Source organism: Scyliorhinus torazame, chromosome 1 (genome assembly GCF_047496885.1).
Source record: "Scyliorhinus torazame isolate Kashiwa2021f chromosome 1, sScyTor2.1, whole genome shotgun sequence".
NCBI lineage: Eukaryota > Metazoa > Chordata > Chondrichthyes > Carcharhiniformes > Scyliorhinidae > Scyliorhinus > Scyliorhinus torazame.
This window is the reverse complement of record NC_092707.1, coordinates 228,986,198-229,008,031: the sequence shown is the minus strand read 5'-3', so window position 1 is coordinate 229,008,031 and position 21,834 is coordinate 228,986,198. Positions and strand designations below refer to the sequence as shown.

Sequence of the window (21,834 nt, the reverse complement as noted above, 5' to 3'; positions counted from 1 at the left end):
CACAGTACCTAGTTTCTTTTTGAATGACTCCAGATTTTGCCCCACCATTTAACCTGGAACCCTTCCAAGTAACGACAGTACCTTGCACAAGAATTGTTTCCAAACATCATCTTGAACTTGCATTGTTCTAGTTTGTATCTATGAATCTTTTCCTTTAGACATGTTTTAGGTTGATATAGGGTGCTGCATTCACCTCCATTTTGTATCTTATATACCTCAAAGACACTCTCATTTATCTATTTCCTAAAAGACCCAGTTTTACTAGCCTTTCCTCATAACTGACTCATGGAATCACCTTAGCCAGACTTTGCTGCACTACCTCTCGGGCCTGAATGCTTCCTTTTTACCATAATAATCAGAACTAAACTCAATCAACATGTTGCCTATTGACAGTCACTATACAACTTCAACATTGACATCTGACTTATACTCTACCGTTCCAACAAGATAACTCAGCATTGGTTGCTTTGTTGAGTGCGATCTGCAATGAATGGCCATGGATCGCTCCTCGAGCTGATTAACATCATTAAGTACTTTCTTATTCCAATGTTTAACTGCTTCACTACATCAAATGAAATTCAATCCACATGCAAATTTTGATGAGACCCTTCATCAGTGACTTGATCGTCTGCCCTCCGAGTCTCTCTAAACAAGCATTACTTCTCTGAATCAAGCCTGTTGATCTAGATTAAAAATGGTAGGGGCCTAGCACAAATTCTTGAGGCATTCCACTTAGCCTGATATCACTTCACAAACTATTGCCCTTCACTTCTCCTCTTTTAAAGAATTCCTCATCAACCTTTAAACTTTACTTTAAACTCATGCAGACCTTGATATAACAGAAATTTATGTATGTGACATATTAGAACTTTGATATCCAGTTCGACTGACATTTCCTCAAAGGTTAAGAGGGCTAGTCAGGTAGGATTGTCCCTCCAAAGACACAATGGGTTCTCATCACCTAGTTATTTTCACAAAAACAACATTTATTTGCTCCAACAATTCCATTGTTTTGATAGTCAGTTCGTTGCCCAGACCATTACTTAGGACCAATATTTTTAAACTATAAATTCAATTATCCAACAATTGAACTAAGCAAAAAACAACAGCAAAATTGAAATTTTGCATTAAAAACATTTCAATTATCAGAATTTGCATTAAGAGTGGACAGTATTGGAGCGGCACGGTGGCACAGTGGTTAGCACTGCTGCCTCACGCCACCAAGGACCAGGGTTCAATCCCGGCCCCAGGTAACTCTCCGTGTGGAGTTTGCACATGTGGCTGCATGGGTCTCACCCCCACAACCCAAAGATGTGCAGGGAAGGTGAATTAGCCACGATAAATTGCCCCTTAATTGAAAAAAAAAGAATTGGGTTTTCTAAATTTAAAAAAAAAGTGGACAGTATCGACATTCTTGACTTTGTAATCACAACTGACCCTAAATAAACTCTCACATCTTCATCACAAGAAACTGCACTCTTTCGAGGTATCATCTTTCCTCTTCATCAACTCAAAAGTCCACCAACGTTTTAAATGCCATTTCCACAGCCGAGGAGCTTCTTCTGACATTGTTCTCGTAGTTGGAAATAGGAGAGAAAAAATGATTCATAATTGCAATCCTTCTCATCTCATTTCGAAAACCAACTTTTATTGATACTTCTCCAGATAGTGAGACTCAGAACTTTCCTATAATCTTCCACATGGGTAACGCTCTTCCACCTCCTTCATCATCACTCCGTTGAAATAAGGCAGGCCATTCCCAGAAACTCAAAATTGTGGAACTCCTAATCTCCTCTAGGTTTCACCCTTCGTTTGGCAATCTTCAGGCTTTTAATCTCCAAGTTTGGCATCGCGTGATCACAACCATTCTGTATGGATGTCATTCTTTTCTACCATAGTGGTGATCTCTGTACTTAATGGTTGTCCCAGTTTCAAAATGATTTGAAATGATTTCCCTCCCTGATGTAGACCAATGTTTGACATGCAAATATAAGGTGAGACAATGTCAGGCAATCTATTTCTATATATTTTCTGTAGACCCCTCTAGTCTCTAAATGACGACCTCCAGTTGTGGCCCAAACTACACAGGAAATTTATGAGAAAAGAATCTAGTTTAATATTCAATTTTTCATTCTGCAGTTTTGTTTTGGTTCAGGTTAAGTTTGCAGGTAAATCACATAACCCAGTGTTAGTCAGATTGATAAAATAATGCACTGTGAACCCATCTTAAAAAGGACAAAGAAACAGCAGACAAGATTTTTCTGTGGTTTTTAGTGGGCAGCACGGTAGCATTGTGGATAGCACAATTGCTTCACAGCTCCAGGGTTCCAGGTTCGATTCCGGCTTGGGTCACTGTCTGTGCGGAGTCTGCACATCCTCCCCGTGTGTGCGTGGGTTTCCTCCGGGTGCTCCGGTTTCCTCCCACAGTCCAAAGATGTGCAGGTTAGATGGATTGGCCATGATAAATTGCCCGTAGTGTCCAAAATTGCCCTTAGTGTTGGGTGGGGTTACTGGGTTATGGGGATAGGGTGGAGGTGTTGACCTTGGGTAGGGTGCTCTTTCCAAGAGCCGGTGCAGACTCGATGGGCCGAATGGCCTCCTTCTGCACTGTAAATTCTATGAAAATATGACGGAATGGCAGTAAGGGGAAGTGGCAATGGTGATGCTTTCTGGACACTGGGATATAAAGCAAATGGAATAAATTAATAATATGAAGAGAGCAACACAACCTCCAGCACAATAAGTGACACAAGCAGATTCAGGCAGATAATGCATCCAAGGTCTTATCTCAAGCAATGATACAAGAGATCCACTATTGTGTAACATAGATCTTGTGCAATTTATTGTGGTGAGACACAGGGAAGGGAGAGAGAAACCTTAAGAGAGAGAGAGAGTTCAGACATGCAAGATGAGACAGAGGTTTAGCCATTTTTGATATTTATATAAATATCTGAACGACATACGAGAAAGCACTGGTGAGATAATTTGAGCCAGACAAGTGGAGAGGGAGATAGTGGTTGACACACCACAGAAATTTACGGCAGAGCAGCAGGTTGTCTGGCCCATTGTAACTGTCCAAAATTAATCCTATTGCCTTCTATATCTGCTGCTTCAAAATGCAGCTTTAATTTCCCTTAAAAGATGCAATCTGCCTCGCCACAGCGATCTATGCTTAACAACTTTGGATAGCAAGGTGATCCCTCATTGCCGACTCTCTTCAGTCTGAAGAAACAGTCTTTGCCTAGTCATCATCAAAACCTTTCATAATTTAAAAATGTTGTCTGTAAACTCTTGTAAAGATTCTTCTCCAACCAAAATGGGTTTAAATCCTCTGCTCAAAACTCAAGTAGGAGTAGACAAGGAGATAGTGTGCTCAGCCTTTCAAAAATCTGAGAAAACTATATTGCTCCAACAAAATTAGGTGTGTCCACCCTTGCTCTTACCTTACTGAGTTCAGGAAACAACTCCTGCAGTACGATGTCCAGCAGTACATATGTCAGCTGAAATAAAAGTCAAATAAATATGTACTTGAACGATATTGTTGGAAACTGAATGCAATATTGAGTTATTTCTAGTAACCAGTGTATAGTATCAGGCTTTTTAGTCTCATCCCAAGTATGCTCTCCCAACAGTAGCCTTGCTCAGTACAGCGAACCTGAACTGACAGCATAATTACAAGCATTTGTTAAATACATCACCATTAATGGGGAATCATGCTTGACAAACCTGTTGGAGTTTTGGCGGATCTAGTGAACAGGGTAGATAAGGGAGAACCGGTAGATGTGGTTGGTATATTTAGATTTTCAGAAAACTTTTGCTAAGGAACAACACCACAGGTTAGCAAATAATGTTAGAGCACATGGGATTGGGGTATACTGACAAGAATAAAGAACTAGTTTAATTGCCAGAAAGCAGAAAGAAATGTGTCATTCTCAGGCTGGCAGGCTATTCACAATCTAGATCAACAATTTGGATGTAGGGATTAAATGTAATACTTCCAAGTTTGCAGCTGACACAATCTAGGTGGAAGTGAGAGCTGTGTGGAGGGTGTAAAGACGCTTCAAGGGGATTTGGGCAAAAATTTGACAGATGGAATACAACCTGAATAAATGTGAGGTTATCCACTTAGAGAGGCTGAAAGAGCTGATCTTCAAAGGGACTTGGGTGTTCTTGTTCATGTTTTTTTGGAAAGCTAACATGCAGCCACAGCAAAATTGCAAGTTGACCCTTATTGCAAGATGATTTGAATATAGGAGTAAAGATGCCTTACTGCAATTATATAGAACCTTGGCATTGTGTGCAATTTTGGTCTCCTTATCCAAGGAAAGATATTCTTGCCATAGAGGGAATGCAACAAAAGATCACTAAATTAATTATTGGGCTGGAGGGATTGTCCTATGAGGAAAGATTAAACAGACTGAACCTTTATTCCCTGGAGTTTAGAAGAATGACAGGTGATCTCATTCAAACTTAATAAAAATTTTTACAGAGTTGACAGGATGGATGTTTTCCTTGGGTAGGTGGTGGGTCAAGAACCAGGGCACACAGTCTCAGAATAAGGGAAAACGCCATTTAAGGTTGAGATGACGTGAAGGAATTTCTTCATTCAAAGTGGTGAATATTTGGAATTCTCTGCCCCAGAGAGTTGCAGAGGCTCAGTTGCTGTGCATGTCTGAGACTGAGATTGATAGATTTCTAGATAATAAAAACATCAAGGTATACATGGACAGTGTAGGAAAATGGTGAAGTACAAGATCAACCATGATCTCAAAGAATGTTGGAATGGACTGGAAGGGCTGAATGGCCTACTCCTGCACCTATTCTCATGCAAACATTACTTAAATGCATCGACAAACAAACATTTTGCTAAAGACTTCAGTCACTGTGACTTTCAAACCCGAAGTTACTCAGCCTGCACTGAACAGCATGAAGGTGAATTTCTTGAACTGCTAAGTTAAGCAATAAAACCGGCGGCAGTGGTTAGCACTGCTGCCTCACTGTACCGAGGAACCGGGTTTGATCCCAGCCCTGGATCATTGTCCATGTGGAGTTTGCATATTCACCCCGTGTCTGCGTGGGTCTCACCCCCACAACCCCAAAGATGTGCAAGGTAGGTGGATTGGCCTCGCAAATGGCCCCTTAATTGGAATAGTTTTTTTAAAACTTTAAGCAATGAAACGGCCTCATCTAAAACCTCACAACTGCAGCCCTGTGTAATAAAATTCTTGTCACTAAGGGAAGGAATGTCCATCTTCCTCCTCCAAAACGGCACATCTGAAATCTGCCTCCTTCCATGATTTTGTTAATTAAAAGTAAGAAGCACTGTTGCAATTTTATCTAAAATGGGAGCTTTTGGGGGAATATGACAAAATTATACGAAGCCAGCTTCATGCATACAGACAACTGGCAGCTCTTCCACTCTACCTCCTGTCTCAACCCATTATGCCCCTATCTTGCTAGAGTGGTTATACACCATCCAGTCGGAGACGAACCTCAATTTCCACCATTTAAACATTGGGATGATCAAAGTCAAATAGGCCATACTGTCCCTCTAACCTCTCCTCCCTCTAACTTCTCCACCAATCAATAAGAGCGTGGTTGACCTCAATTTCACTTTCCCATCCCATCCCAATTTGCTGGATTCCTCAAAACACCAAAAATCCATCTCAGCCTTGAATGCAGAGCATCCACAACATTCTTAGGTAGGAAATTCCAAACATTCGCAAGCTTCTGAGCAAAGAAATTCCTCATATTAGACTTAATGATTGAGGCAGACACAAAAGCACAATCCTACAGATGCTGGAAATTCGAAATGAAAACAGAATTGTTGGAAATACTCAGTTTTGGCAACATCATGCCCCCTTAGAATCTTACACTGAAATTATCTCTAATTCTTCTCAACTCCAGGGAGTACAGCCCTATTGTACTAAATCTCTCCAGAAATCAACACAGTTAAACTTGCTGCATTGCCTCCAAGGCAAGAATATGATTTCTTAGATATGGAGTCCAAACCTGCACACAGCACTCCAGGTCTGGTCTCACCAAAACCCTGCACAATTGCATCAAAATTTCCTTGCTTTTATATTCTATCGCCCTTGCAATAATAACTTTGTTTAATACCCAACATTTACTTGTTACCCATTATAATTTCTCTCGTTTCAGGGGCTAATGCTTACTTTTGCTACTCTTTTTCTTCTTCCATATTTTCATAAACTCTCACAATTAGTTTTTGTTTCGTGTTAGTTTATACACTATTCTTTCTCCCAGTTCATCAATTTTTGGTCAATAAACAATCTCCTCACCTCTAACAATATGTGCTCGGAGCTAATGAACTTTTGGTATTAAGATCGAGGCCATCTGATTAGCTGCCTCAGCCATTCCTAGCCACCCACCCACCCTTAGCTCACTGAGCAAACCTTACCTAAACTTTCCTACTGGCTTCTTTCTCTATCTCCCTTGTATCCTCTGCAAGTTCACCTTTATCCATGAGACCCACCTCCTGCTCCCTCAAACCTATTCCTACTAAAATGTTATCCGCACAACATCATTTTCTGGCTCCCATGTAGGCTGTTATTGTTAATGGTTCTCTCTTTTCAAGTACTATTCCCCTCTCCTTTCAATCTGCCATCCGCATCCTTTTCCTCACAGATCTTCTCCATTCTGGGGATGAAAACGGCGTTTCACAACGGACAAAAAGGGGGGGGGGGGGGGAAGTGGGGTGCTAGCAGCCAGGCAGTGTAGAGCACCCGGCTCAAGCTGCCGATACGCCCTGGAGAATTGCTGGGTCCATGGCCGCGCATGTGCACAGCGCGGTGGCCTGCAGTGGCCAGGCCATGCTTCATGTCCCCACCCCCCCTCCTCGGCCGGCTCGCGTACCCCGGACCACCCCACCACAGTGCCCCCAGTCCGAATATGTCTACCCCTGTCCGTAGATCGGCCCTCCCCTGACTGTGGCAGCGCTGGACTGAGTCTGCAGCCGCCGTGCCGAGTTCCCGAAACGTGAGACCACACGTGTCCCACGCCGTCGGGAACTCGGCCGGTCTGAGGTGGAGCATCGGGGGGGGGGCCTCAGACAATGGCCTAAGGCCGTTGATACATGACGTACTCTGAGGGGGCGGAGCATTGTGGAAGCACCGCCGCCCCCAATTCTGTCGGGAATTTGGATTCTCCGGCACTTAGCCGAACACGATTTCGGAGAATCCAGCCCCCGGTTTCTGCCCTTGCCACAGCACCAAACTGACACTTAAAGTCAAAAATAACATTAGATGGGACTGTGCCAGCGGTAATCTATCTTTCCCCGTCCTCATCAACCTGTCTGCAGCCTTTGTTTGACACAGTTGACCACACATTCCTCCTCGAATGTAGTCAGCTGGGTAGCATTGTTCTCACAGGTTCACTGGTTCCATTCTTACCTAACTACAGCTAGAGAATCACCTGCATTGGCTTCTCTTCTTGCTTTTGCACCATTAACTCTGGAATTCTCCAGGGACCTATATTTGACCCCTTATTTCACATTTATGTATTGCTCTTGTTCAATGTCACTCAAAAACTTTGCATTAAGTTTCAGATGAACGCTACAATATCCAGTTTCACCTCACTCATCTCCTCTGCAATCGCTACATTATTAACTTGTATTCCTCATATCCCGCACTGGATAAAAGCAGAAATTTCCTTCAATTAAATATTGAGAAACCTAAGCCACAGTCTTCTGTTCCCACTACAAACTCCGATCCCTAAAGATATCGACTGCTTCACTCACCACAGTAATTCTGAGGCTGGGTCAGACTGTTCGCAACCTGGTGTCATATTTGACTCAGAGATGAGTTTCAAACCACAACCATGCCATTACTAAAGCCACATATTTCCAGCTCTGTAACAACATTCAATACTGCCCCATTTTAGCTCAACTGCTACTAAAAACTTACTCATGCCCTTGACTCAACTATTCCACTGCAGTACTGGATATCTTCCCACATTTCGAGACACCGCAAAGTGGGGGTCATTTGAAATATGGCGGCCTGTGTTCTCACTCGCACCAAATCCCATTCACCCATCAGCCCTCTGCTCGTTGAACTTTACTGGCTCCTGACTGAGCAACGTCTCGATTTTAAAATTCTCATCCTGGTTTCCAGATCAGTCCAAATCTCACCCCCATCCTTTCTCTAATGTTCTCTGTGATGTTGTTTAAAAAAGGATAAGGACCCAGTGGAGTGTGGGTCGTATCGGCCAATATCTTTGTTGAATGTGGACGCTAAGATCCTTGCCAAAGTGTTGGCACTTAGGTTGGAGGAATGCCTTCCGCAAGTGATTGGGGAGAATCAGACAAGATTTGTAAAGGGTAGGCAGTTGTCCCCGAATGTGCAGCGCTCGTGAAGCATGGTGCTCTCCCCATCAGAAAGGGGGGGGGGGGGGGGGGGGAGGAGGTGGTGGTGGTGGCGCTGGATGCGGAGAAGGAGTTTGATCTTGTAGAGTGGAGTTATTTGTTTTCGGTGTTGGAGTGGTTTGGAGTTGGGTCTAAGTTTATGACGTGGGTCAAATTGTTATATAATGAACCAAAGACGAGTGTTCGTACGAGTAAGGTGAACTCGGGATATTTCCCCCCTTTTGTTTGCTCCGGTGATAGGGACCTTGGCCAGTGCACTGAGGAGCTTGGATAAGTGGAGCGGGGTAGTGGGGGAGATGGAGCATAAGCTGTCCTTCTGTACTGACGACCTTCTGTTGTATATTTCTCACCCGGTTCCCACGGTGGGGGATATAATGGGGCTGCTCAGTCGATTTGGGACTTTTTTGGAATATAAATTGAATTTGGAGAAGAGTGGGTGTTTTTTGGTCTCCCCGCCGGGGGCAGGAGCTGGCCTGGAAGGATTGCCGTTTCATATGGCAACTACTCACTTCAGGTATCTAGGGATGCAGATGGCTCGGGACTGGGCCCAGTTCTATAAACTGAACATGACGAGCCTGGTGGGTAGGGCCAAGGCAGATCTGTTGAGGAGGGACAGCCTCCCATCATTGGAGGCCAGGTACAGGGCTGGTTTAACACAGTGGGCTAAACAGCTGGCTAGTAATGCAGAACAAGGCAGCAGCGCGGATTCAATTCCCGTACCGGCCTCCCCGAACAGGTGCCAGAATGTGGCGACTTGGGGCTTTTCACAGTAACTTCATCGAAGCCTACTTGTGACAATAATTATTTAATTATTATTAAAGATAAATGTTTCACCGCAGTTTGTATATTTATTCTAGTGTTTTCGGTCTTCTTGCCAAGCGTTTTTTATCGCGGTGGAATGGTTGTTTTGTCGTCTGGGCAGGTAAGGTAGTGAGGATTTGGAAAAAGGTGCTTCACAGAGGTCGACAGTCGGGGGATTGGCTCTGCTGAATCTGATGTATTATTAATGGGCGGCGAACGGCGAGGTGGTGCGGGCTGGGTTACGGAGCCGGAGGCAATGTGGGTGAGGATGGAGGCAGGCTCTTGTAGGGTGTCAGAGTTGTGGCGATAGCAACAGCGCCGCTCCCTTTTGCCCCAGGCAAATACTCGGGGAGTCCGGTGGTGGTAGCCATGCTGAAGATATGGAGGCAATTGTGGTAGCATAGAAGTTTGAGATTCCACTGGGGGAGTACTTTAGGTATGTGCAGGACTTTGCAAGGAAGGTTTTGCCGACGTATTCAGTGACACGTCCCTCCTCGTGGTTGGAGGGGGTGTTTTTGGTGATGGGGTTGGAAGATTAGGGTCAACTCAGCAACTTATGGGAGGATTTTGGAGGAGGATATGGTGTCACTGGAGGGGGTTAAAGCCAAGTGGGAGGAGGCGCTGGGGGAGGCATTGATGGCGGGGTTGTGGTGGGAGGAAGATTTCAGCATGTGACGCATCAACAGTGGCGTGAGAAACAGAATGATGTTTCACGTTGATGAGCTTTCATCAGAACTGGGAACATTTAGAAAGGTAATAGTTTTTAACAAGTGAAGGGGGCAAAGATTGAAGAAAAAACAAAAGGGAAGGTGGCACGGTGGCACAATGGTTAGCACTGCTGCCTCACAGCTCCAGGGGTCCGGGTTCAATTCCAGCCTTGGGTGACTTTCTGTTCGGAGTCTGCACGTTCTCCCCGTGTCTCCGTGGGTTTCCTCCGGGTGCTCCGGTTTCCTCCCGCAATCCAAAAATGTGCAGGTTAGGTGGATTGACCATGCTAAATTGCCCCTTAATATCCAAAGCGTTAGGAGGGGTTATGGGGATAGGGTGGAGGCATGGGCTTAAGTAGGGTGCTCATTTTAAGGGCTGGTGCAGACTCGATGGGTTGAATGGTCTCCTTCTGCACTGTAAAAGTCTATGATTCTGCACCTGCAGACCTCTAATTTGGGCCCCTTGAGCACCCTCATTTTTAAAAAAATTGCTCCCCAACTGATGATCATGCCTTCAGCTGCCAAAAACCTAAACCTCTGGAATTGCCTCCCTAAAACTCTCTACCTCATCTTCCTTTAAGACTTTCTAGCAAGGGTCCTTCCTGTTGATTCCCTTGTTTCCCCTTTCTGTATTTTTGCCATTATCATTTTTGATCCATGGATGCTTAATGGACATGTATCTTTAAGCCAAGCAGCAGAGAGAATGAGGAATTCAAGAACTTGCAACATAGTTGCAAGCACGGTAGCACAGTGGTTAGCACAATTGCTTCACAGCTCCAGGGTCCCAGGTTCGATTCCGGCTTGGGTCACTGTCTGTGTGGAGTCAGCACATCCTCCCCGTGTGTGCGTGGGTTTCCTCCGTGTGCTCCGGTTTCCTCCCACAGTCCAAAGATGTGCAGGTTAGATGGATTGGCCATGATAAATTGTCCTTAGTGTCCAAAATTGCCCTTAGTGTTGGGTGGGGTTACTGGGTTATGGGGATAGGGTGGAGGTGTTGACCTTGGGTAGGGCGCTCTTTCCAAGAGCTGGTGCAGACTCGATGGGCCGAATGGCCTCCTTCTGCACTGTAGATTCTATGATAATCTATGAATATATGGTGCTGCTAGCTTTGCACAGCAATATCCAGAATTTATGGCACCCAAGAGATGGTGTGTGACTCGATTCGATTGGTTGGCTGGTGGCCAATGAATTGGCCTAAAGGCCATATTCTGCCTGGTAACAGGTGGTGATTGGCTCCTGCCTGATTTCCAGAGACCCAAGGAAAGCAAAGCTGAGACCTGGACGTACATGGACAAGCACCTGCTCATTCTCTTCCCTCTCTTTCTCTCCAGAAAGGCTGTGAGTTGATGTATTTCTGAACCTACAGAGAACCGGAATGAATGAATCGACAGTGAAACCATTACAAGCTTCAAATGGAGCCCTGGATCTGAAAGCTTACTTTGCCCTAATATCTTATGTGATTTGGTGTCATGTGTTGCTCAATAACATTGCTGTGGAGCACATGGAATGAGATGTTAAAGGGTGCTATATAAAGACAAGATGTTGCTCTGTCCTCAGTTGCCTTGACCTCATGCTTTAATTCCGTCCTTAAGCTCCTCGACTTCCCTCTCCTTATAATCTACTAAGGTTGTCATCATCTCATCTTCCCCTCCTATTTTGCCTTCTTTCTTTAATCCTTTGCGAGTAGCCTGGAGATGCTTTTTTTTGTGTTAGGCATTAGAAAACTGCAAGATGCTGATCATGAAGTGGTAACATTTATCTTCCAAGCGGACCCATTCCTAAATGTTCTATTGGACTAACAAGGCAACCAACTACATGAGAGACAATTCTCTCTTTCCAAGTTAGAAAGTGAATATGTTAGATAATCAAAAGTTAGGATAAAGAGCTACACAGCAAAAGTGACCTAAAAACACTTAAAAGGGGAGATATCACTCCCCATTATATTTCACATGTTGCAGATAAAGTGAAAAATTATTTACCAGAGTGGACAGAAAAGGGGCCCAGTTTTATCAAACACCAGCCAGTACATCTTTGATCCAAGCATTACTGTAACATATTTCAAAATACAATTTATTTTCTGGACCACCCACCTCATGCAAACCCCTGGCAGAAGTGACACTAGGATGAGAAATGCCAATAGAGTTTATAAATATCGATGGTTCTAAACCCTCCAGTATGCATTCTTAGCTGTATCTGTAAATAATTAAATAACTGTTCAAAATGATTTTCATGTGTACATATTAATACTCTATTGATCACCTCTGAAAACATCATTGCACATGTCAGTATTTGTAGCCATGTGCAGTAACATTTTTTTTAAGCTATGAAAACACTGCACTATGCTTCCAAGCTACTGAAGGGCAGTGAAGAGCTAAGAAAACAGCAATAGTTTTGGGTTGAAATTTGACAAAGGAACATGCAGGCAACCAATGTGTTATATGGGACAAGGCTTATGATTCACTACGGGATTCTACAAGTAAGGAATGCTTCAAAACTCAAATGTAAATCAAGTTATTTGAAAACAGGATTAAAACAATACTAAAGGGTGTGTAGATAGCCTGGGTCACATTGAGCTCCATAAAGACGAGGTGTTGGGCGTCTTGAAAAATATTAAGGTAGATAAGTCCACAGGGCCTGATGGGATCTACCCCAGAGTACTGAAGGAGGCTAGAGAGGAAATTGCTGAGGCCTTGACAGAAATCTTTGGATCCTCACTATCTTCAGGTGATGTCCCAGAGGACTAGAGAATAGCCAATGTTATTCCTTTGTTTAAGAAGGGTAGCAAGGATAATCCAGGGAACTACAGGCCGGTGAGCCTTATGTCAGTGGTAGGGAAATTACTGGAGAGAATTCTTCGAGACAGGATCTACTCCCATTTGGAAGCAAATGGGCGTATTAGTGAGAGGCAGCATGTTTTGTGAAGGGGAGGTCGTGTCTCACTAACTTGATAGAGTTTTTCGAAGAGGTCACAAAGATGATTGATGCAGGTAGAGCAGTGGATGTTGTCTATATGGACTTCAGTAAGGCCTTTGACAAGGTCCCTCTTGGCAGACTGGTACAAAAGGGGAAGGCACACGGGATCAGGGGTGAGCTGGCAAGATGGATACAGAAATGGCTAGGTTATAGAAGGCAGAGAGTAGCAATGGAAGGGTGCTTTTCTGATTGGAGGGCTGTGACTAGTGGTGTTCCGCAGGGATCAGTGCTGGGACCTTTGCTGAACATAGCATATATAAATGATTTGGAGGAAAATGTAACTGGTCTGATTAGTAAGTTTGCAGACGACACAAAGGTTGGTGGAATTGCGGATAGCGATGAGGACCGTCAGAGGATACAGCAGGGTTTAGATCGTTTGGAGACTTGGGCGGAGAGATGGCAGATGGAGTTTAATCCGGACAAATGTGAGGTAATGCATTTTGGAAGGTCTAATGCAGGTAGGGAATATACAGTGAATGGTAGAACCCTCAAGAGTATTGACAGTCAGAGAGATCTAGGTGTACAGGTCACTGAAAGAGGCAACACAGGTGGAGAATGTAGTCAAGAAGGCATACGGCATGCTTGCCTTCATTGGCCGGGGCATTGAGTATAAGAATTGGCAAGTCATGTTGCAGCTGTATAGAGCCTTAGTTAGGCCACACTTGGAGTATAGTGTTCAATTCTGGTCGCCACACTACCAGAAGGATGTGGAGGCTTTAGAGAGGGTGCAGAAGAGATTTACCAGGATGTTGCCTGGTATGGAGCGCATTAGCTATGAGGAACGGTTGAATAAACTCGGTTTGTTCTCACTGGAACGAAGGAGGTTGAGGGGCGACCTGATAGAGGTCTACAAAATTATGAGGGGCATAGACAGAGTAGATAGTCAGAGGCTTTTTCACAGGATAGAGGGGTCAATTACTAGGGGGCGTAGGTTTAAGGTGCGAGGGGCAAGGTTTAGAGGAGATGTACGAGGCAAATTTTTTTACACAGAGGGTAGTGGATGCCTGGAACTCGCTGCCGGAGGAGGTGGTGGAAGCAGGGACGATAGTGACATCTAAGGGGCATCTTGACAAATACATGAATAAGATGGGAATAGAGGGATACGGACCCAGGAACTGTAGAAGATTTTAGTTTAGACGGGCAGCATGGTCAGCACAGGCTTGGAGGGCCGAAGGGCCTGTTCCTGTGCTGTACTTTTCTTTGTTGTTTGTTCTTAAATGTTAGACGATTACCATAAGAATGAAAACAAGAAGTCAAGATCAAATGTTCTTCAGATTATTATGGGCCAGGGTTTAGAGAACCCCAAAGTATATCATGGAGTTCACCTGACCCATGACTTTTAATAGATTTTGGTTATGGGGAGCACAAGGGCCCACTTTACAGGTGTGCTGCAACAGAGATCTAAAGTATTTTTCAACAAAACAATGTTTATTCTATGAATCCAGTTAACATTTTATAAACACACAGTAAACATCTTATCAACTACCAAAACTGATACCCCTCCAAAGATACAGTACTCTGTACGTAATCCTTAGTAACTTTCCTAACAACATCCATCAGTCAAAGACCCTTTTTAACAAAGACAGTAGGTTTGCATTCCTTACAGAAACAGGTATTACTTTGAAATCATCAAGTGATCTGGAGACATTCTTTAGCATGCAGAGAGAGGCCAAAATACACCTCCTTGGTTTGAATGCAGCTCCCCAACTGAAAATAAAACTAAAACTCAGAGCCAAAAACAGCTTCCAGCTCAAACCAAAAGTAAAAAGCAGAGCCAGAGCCCAGCTCCACCCACACACTGACATCACTGCAGCCACTTGAGAAGACAAACATTTCTTAAAGTGACAATTCCATGACAAGATGAAGGGGGGGGGGGGCGGAATAACTAAATCAATTTTAAGGGAAAAATATATCGCCAGTGTTGGCTCTCAGGAGAAGACATTCACTTAGTGCCACCCCCCTGTAGCCCTGCAAAATCTCCTTTTCAGATAATGATCCAAATCCTTCTTGAATGCTTCAATTGAACCTGCCTCCACCATTCTCAGGCAGGGTGTTCCAGATCCTAACCACTCGCTGTATGAAAAAGTTTCTCCTCATACATGCCCTCTCATTCTTGATCCTTTCACCAATGGGAAACAGTTTCTCCCTCTCTACTCTGTCCAGATCGCTCATGATTCTGAATGCCTCAAATCTCCTCTCAACCTTCTCACCTCCAGGGAAAACAATCCCAACTTCTCCAATCTTTCTGCGCAAATGCAGTTCCTCAACCCTGGAACCAAATTCACAAATCCTCTCCAATGTCCTCACATCTTTCCTAAAGTATGGCACCCAGAACTGGGTGCAATACTCCAGTTGAGGATGAACTGGTGTTTTATACAGGTTTAATATTTATTTGCTTTTGTATCCATGCACCCATCAATAAAGCCGAGGATACTGTATGCTTTATCAATTACCACTTTCAATGATTTGTGCACATATACACCCAGATCCCTCTGCTCCTGCACTCCTTTAAAATTATACCCATTATTTTATATTGTCTTTCTGCATTACATCTACCAAACAAAATCATCTCCCACTTCTCTGTATTAAATTCCATCCCCGGTTCAAATCCAGGTGCCCCTCATTTTGGGAGCAGCACGGTAGTACAGTGGACAGCACAGTTACTTCACAGCTCCAGGGTCCCAGGTTCGATTCCCAGCTTGGGTCACTGTCTGTGCGGAGTCTGCACGTTTTCCCCGTGTCTGCATGGTCAGAAACTGAACTGGACCCACCATATAAATACTGTGGCTACAAAAGCAGGTCAGAGGTTGGTAATTCTGCTGAGAGTAATTCACCTCTTGACTACCCAAATCCTGTCCACCAGCTGCAAGGCTCAAGTCAAGAATGTGATGGAATATCACTAGCCTGGATGAGTGCAGCTTCAACAACACTCAAGAAGCTTGACACCAACTAAACCAAAGCAACCCGCTTGATTGGCACCCCATCCACCAACTTTAATATTCATCTCCTCCACCATAATCGCACAGTAGCAGCAGTGTGTACTATTAACAAGATGCACTGCAGCAATTCACCAAGGCTCCTCAGGCAGCATCTTCCAAACCAGAGATCTCCACCACCTAGAAAGACAAGGACAGCAAATGCATGGAGACTCCACCACCTGCAGTTCCCCTGAAGTCACTCACCTTCCTCACTTGGAAATATGTTGACATTTGTTCACTATCACTGGGTCAAAATCCTGGAACTTCCTTCCTAACAGCACATTCCATACACCATACAGACTTCAGTGGTTCAAGAAGGCAGCTCACTACTGCCTTCCCAAGGGAAATTAGGGATGGGCAATAAATGCTGGGCTCACTAGTATGTCCACGTGCCAGGAACGAATTTTTAAAAAAGGATGAGTAGTGTACATAAAAGAGAACCAGTAGATGTATATTCTTAGATTTCCAAAATGAAATCATTCCACTGCATGTTAACACAGCCCAAATGCTACGTAAAAAGCAGATGACGCAAAGGTGAATAGACAACAGCTTGAAGACATACAGAACAAATTTGTGCCTACTGAATGGTGTTTGCTCTGGAATTGTAAAATTAAGTTTTCCTACATTCTCTGACGTTTGTGAATTAGTTATCGTTGTGCAAATAATAATAATCTTTATTAATGTCGCAAGTAGGCTTACATTAACACTGCAATGAAATTACTGTGAAAATCCCCTAGTCGCCAGACTACGGCGACAGTTTGGGTGCACTGAGGGAGAATTCAGAATGTCCAATTCACTTAACAGCACGTCTTTCAGGACTTGTGAAAGGAAACTGGAGCACCCGGAGAAAACCCACACAGACACGGGGAGAACGTGCAGACACCGCACAGACAGTGACCCAAGCCGGGAAGCGGGTCCCTGGTGCTGTGAAGCAACAGTGCTAACCACTGTGCTACCGTAACAGAAGGGACTTAAAGAAAAGTGAAAAGCACCTTTTATCAGCTCATGGAGTGATTACCCTAATTTCTACGAATCCTTTGCATTACAGGTTTGGAAAGTTTAATTCAAAACTCTACCGAAGGTTGTTCAACCTAATTCAGTACAAGAGCCCCAAAGATACAATGACAATATTTCTACTAGCATTTACCGTAATCAAATTAGAGCATTACTCTGCATGACTATGCTGCACTTGACAATGGAGCTAGTATGATGCTGACACCAAGTGCCCAAAGGGCATAAGGAACATTGATAATTCCTCACAATTCAGTCTGGGAAAAAACATAAAGTCAAGAAATGCCACACGTTTAGCCATAATGCTCTTCTTACATTGCTTGGCAGCCAATCTGAATTAGTTATTCAATATGTGAAGTAACTTGAGACACTGCCCTAAACTCATGTATACAGACCTGTTTGTTGAGCACCGGCTGCTGCAGTCCTTCAAACAGTAGTCGAATTCCCTCGTATTTTGCTTCTTCCCCGATGCATTTCACAAAGAAATCTGCCAAGTAAAGGGACAGCTGGTCACTGCTTAGCAGTCAGGTTTTTAAAGAGTAGCAATATTCAGGTGCATTCAACATATTTGCTACTGAAATAATGTAGTTCACATTGGACATAATCAAGTCTTAGCTCTGATACAAATACAAGTAGTTGATGTGCTCTGCTGAAATGAAACCCTTTAAGTAATCTCCTTTTCTAACCTTGAGCTATTTGGGTAAACTCCAGTATTTTGTACCACGTGTTGGGTTTGTGCCAAGCATTCTGCTTGCTGTATTGTTGTGCAAGAGGCAGAGCTAGATAGGTCCTTGATTAACAAGGGAGAAGATAGGTTATCGGTGTAAGGCTGGAATGTGGGGTTGCAGTTACAAGCAGTTCAGCCATGATCTTATTGAATGGCAAGCAGGCTCGGGGGGGCCTACTCCTGCTCCTTTTTTTGTATGTTCGTATGTAATGGAAAGCACACAGCAACAGTCAGATACTTGCTGGAGAGGAAGGTCATCCTTGGCAACTACAGGACAACCCTAGCAGTCAGAGATCGCCCAAGTCTTGGAAGCCCATCAAATCCCATCTTCGAGGATGTAACTAGTAGAGTTGATGAAGGGAAGCCAGTGGATGTGGTTTATTTGGACTTTCAAAGGCATTCAACAAAGTTCCACATAAGGGATTACCGTGTAAAATTAAAGCACATGGGATTGGGGGTAGTATACGGAGATGGATAGAAAACTGCTTGGCAAGGCACTGCTGCCTCACAGCGCTGAGGGCCTGGGTTCGATCCCAGCCCTGGGTCACTGTCCGTGTGGAGATTGCACATTCTCCCAGTGTCTGCGTGGGTCTCACTCCTACAACCCAAAAGTGTGCAGGGTAGGTGGACTGGCCATGCTAAATTGCCCCTTAATTGGGGAAAAAAAGAATTGGGTACTCTAAATTTTTTTTTCTTTGTTTAAAAAGAAAACTGGTTGGCAGACAGGTAACAAAGACTAGGAATGAACAAGTCTTTTTCTAAATGTCAGGCAGTGACTAGTGGGGTATAACAGGGATTGGTGCTATGATCCCAGCTATTTGTAATGTATAATAATGATTTATATGAGGGAACAAAATGCAATATCTCCAAATTTGCAGATGGTACAAAGCTGGGTGAGAGGGTGAGAGGGTGAGCTGTGAGGGGGATGCAGAGGTCCTTCAGTGTGAAGTTGAGTGAGTGGGCAAATAAATGGCAGTTGCAATAAAATGGGCATAAACATGAGGTGATACACTTTGGTAGCAAAAAACAGGAAGGCAAATATTTTTCTAAATGGCTACAAATTAAGAGGGGGGAATCTGAGGCAGCATGCTGGCACAGTGGTTAGCACTGCTGCCTCACAGTGCCAGGGACCCAGGTTAACATAGAACATACAGTGCAGAAGCAGGCCATTTGGCCCATCGAGTCTGCACTGACCCACTTAAGCCCTCACTTCCACCCTATCCCCGTAACCCAATAACCCCTCCTAACCTTTTTGGACACCAAGGACAATCTGGCATGGCTAATCCACCTAACCTGCAGGTCTTTGGACTGTGGGAGGAAACCGGAGCACCCGGAGGAAACCCACGCAGACACCGGGAGAATGTGCAGACTCCTTGAATGCGTCCCACTGTTCTGTCAGATTTACCTAAAAGTGTCTGCTCCCAGTCGACTCTGACCAAATCATATCTGGCCTTATTAAAATTGGCCTTTCCCCAGTTTAGAACATTGATCTCGGGTCCATCCTGGTTCTTTTCCATAACAATCTTGAATCTAATGGAGTTAAAACCACTATCTGTAAGATGGTCCCCCACTGATACTTGTCCGACTTTGTTACCTAAAATTAAGTCCAGGACTCTTTTGTAGGACCTTCGATATACTGGCTTAAAACGTTCTCCTGGATGTATTTTTTAAATTCTGCTCCCTCTAAACCTTTAACACTACGGCTACCCCAGTTAATGTTGGGAAGTTGAAATCCCCCACTAGCTCTACCCTATTACCTTTACAATATTCTGAAATTTGCCAACATTGCTTTATACAACACAAGCTGGGCTATTGTCCAATATCCAGGAAATAAAAGGGACACGTAATAAGCTGAGATATTCGGCCTATGGCCAAATGGACTGAATACAAATTTAATTCAATAATTCACTTAATTACCTTCTTTTACACTATTTTAATTAATCCCACAAATATGAAACACAAATAAAACTGAGAAAAAATTATACTCAGACATTATTTGACAAAAATACTTCATTTTACAATGAATTTACTTATATTTCCTTACTTTTCTTTGCTAGACTCTAATTAAACTTACAATTATCAGTATGTAAATTCCATTAATTGTTCCCTACACCCTCAGCATCACTCAAAATCCTCAGGATTGAAGTCTGCATCTACACCTATTTCCTCGGTGTTTGTTAATATTCTATGTTCCAGAGTCAAAGGCAATGGGGGGGATTGAGCTTGCCCACTCGCTGCAGGCGCAAATCCTGTTATGGCCGCTAAATTTCGTGAGTGGGCCATAACGAGATTTGAGCCGGCGGGATCTCGATTTGAGATCATCCCCACCCCCCTGCCAGTGAAGTGATCATTTTCCATAATTTTAATATGTTTCCATATACTTACCGGCCTTGATGCTGTAACAACTAGCCACGCCTTATCCTCCCACCCAGTTGGCGTGATGTTATGCCGGAGCAAATCACTACTACTTTTCAAAAAAATGAGTATTTCCCCCAGGTGGTGAGGGACATGATCGGGTGCCAGGTTGGCATTAGCAGGGGAGGGCCTTCTGCGGAGCCCCATTGAGGGTTCCCCTTATGTGTAGAGGGCCCCAATGGCTATTGGGAGGAGGTTGTACATGCATTTGGGGGGAGGTTCAGTTGTCGGGCCACCTCAATGCTTCCGTGGTCTATGAATGTATGGGGGGTGGGACGCAATCTTTGGGTGGGGGTTGGGGAGGGATGTTCTCCTTGTCCACTGGACAGTCCCCATCTCCCCCCCCCCCCCCCCCTTCTGCTGACGGTTAATTCTCTGCGAAGAAGTCGATGAATGGTTGCCACCTCTGGGCGAACCCTAACAGTGACCCTCTCCGGGCGAACTTAATTTTCTCCAGAAAAAGAAAGCCAGCCATGTCCAATAGCCAGGTCTCTGACTTCGGGGGCCTTGAGTCCCTCCATGCTAGTAATATCTGCCTCTGGGCGACCAGGGAAGCAAAGGCCAGAACATCTCCCTCTTCCTCCTCCTGGATTCCCAGATCCTGCGACACCCCGAAAATCGCCACCTCTGGACTCAATGCCACCCTTGTATTTAATACCTTGGACATGATGTCAGCAAACCCCTGCCAAAATCCCCTCAGTTTTGGACATGCCCAGAACATGTGGAAATGGTTCGCTGGTCCTCCCGCACATTTTTTGCACCTATCCTCCACCCCAAAGAATCTGCTCATCCGGGCCACTGTCACGTTAGACCGGTGAACGACCTTGAATTGAATCAGGCTGAGTCTGGCACAAGTTGCGGTTGCGTTGACTCGACTCAATGTGTCCACCCAAAGGCCCTCCTCTATCGCTCCCCTCAGCTCCTCCTCCCACTTTCGTTTCAGCTCCTCGATCTGCGTCTCCTCTGATCCTGGACAGGGGCTGGTTTAGCACAGGGCTAAATCGCTGGCTTTGAAAGCAGACCAAGGCAGGCCAGCAGCACAGTTCAATTCCCGTACCAGCCTCCTGAACAGGCGCCGGAATGTGGCGACTAGGGGCTTTTCACAGTAACTTCATTTGAAGCCTACTTGTGACAATAAGCGATTTTTATTCATTTTCATTTCATCCCATAAGCTCCTTATAAATGTCAGAAATGCTCCCTTCACCTATCCATCCTCTAGAAACTACCCTGACCTGAATCCCCCTTAGCGGCAGGAGTGGGAAGGTTGGTACCTGTCTACGCAGAACGTCCCGCACCTCATTTCCCCCCGCCAATGCAAACTTCTCCTTCAGTGCCCTCATACTCGGAAAGCTCCCCTCTATAAACAAGTCCCCCATCCTCTCAATCCCCACTCTCCGCCATATTCGGAATCTCCGTCCATCCTAGTCCCCATCTCCTTTAATTAAACTTGGTGATCGGGACGCCCTGATCTCCCAGCATTGCCGCCGTGTTTTGGCCCAGCCCCCCAATTGGCTGTGTGATCCTCTGAAATTGCACAGAGTGCTGTGAAATGAGTGAGAAAAGGCATCGGTGAAGCCAGCAAGTTTGAGACAGCTTTTCTCAACTCATCCAAAGCTCTTTGCAATTTGGAGAAATTCCATCCAACATCTGTAATATCACTCTTTACATTTTGGGGCAGCACGGTAGCATTGTGGATAGCACAATTGCCTCACAGCTCCAGGGTCCCAGTTTCGATTCCAGGCTTGGGTCACTGTCTGTGCGGAGTCTGCACATTCGTCCCGTGTCTGCGTGGGTTTCCTCCGGGTGCTCCGATTTCCTCCCACAGTCCAAAAATGTGCA

At 44.6% G+C, this 21,834-nt stretch overlaps 1 protein-coding gene and 1 long non-coding RNA gene across 8 annotated transcripts in view; one reads left to right on the top strand and one right to left on the bottom strand.

Moving 5' to 3' along the window:
* LOC140419343 (uncharacterized) overlaps positions 1-12,083 on the top strand; it is a 68,149-nt gene extending 56,066 nt beyond the window's left edge. The window contains exon 3 of the long non-coding RNA XR_011945726.1: positions 11,223-12,083. This is a non-coding gene — a long non-coding RNA (uncharacterized lncRNA). The remainder of the gene's footprint in view (positions 1-11,222) is intronic.
* Positions 1-21,834, bottom strand: part of snx14 (sorting nexin 14) — a 259,496-nt gene that overhangs the window by 7,663 nt on the left and 229,999 nt on the right. For all 7 annotated transcript variants that reach the window (XM_072503178.1, XM_072503170.1, XM_072503160.1 and 4 more), the window contains 2 exons: positions 17,249-17,340; positions 3,444-3,500 (listed from right to left, as the gene is read on the bottom strand). In XM_072503178.1, the coding sequence (XP_072359279.1) occupies positions 3,444-3,500; positions 17,249-17,340 (149 nt within the window). The remainder of the gene's footprint in view (positions 1-3,443; positions 3,501-17,248; positions 17,341-21,834) is intronic.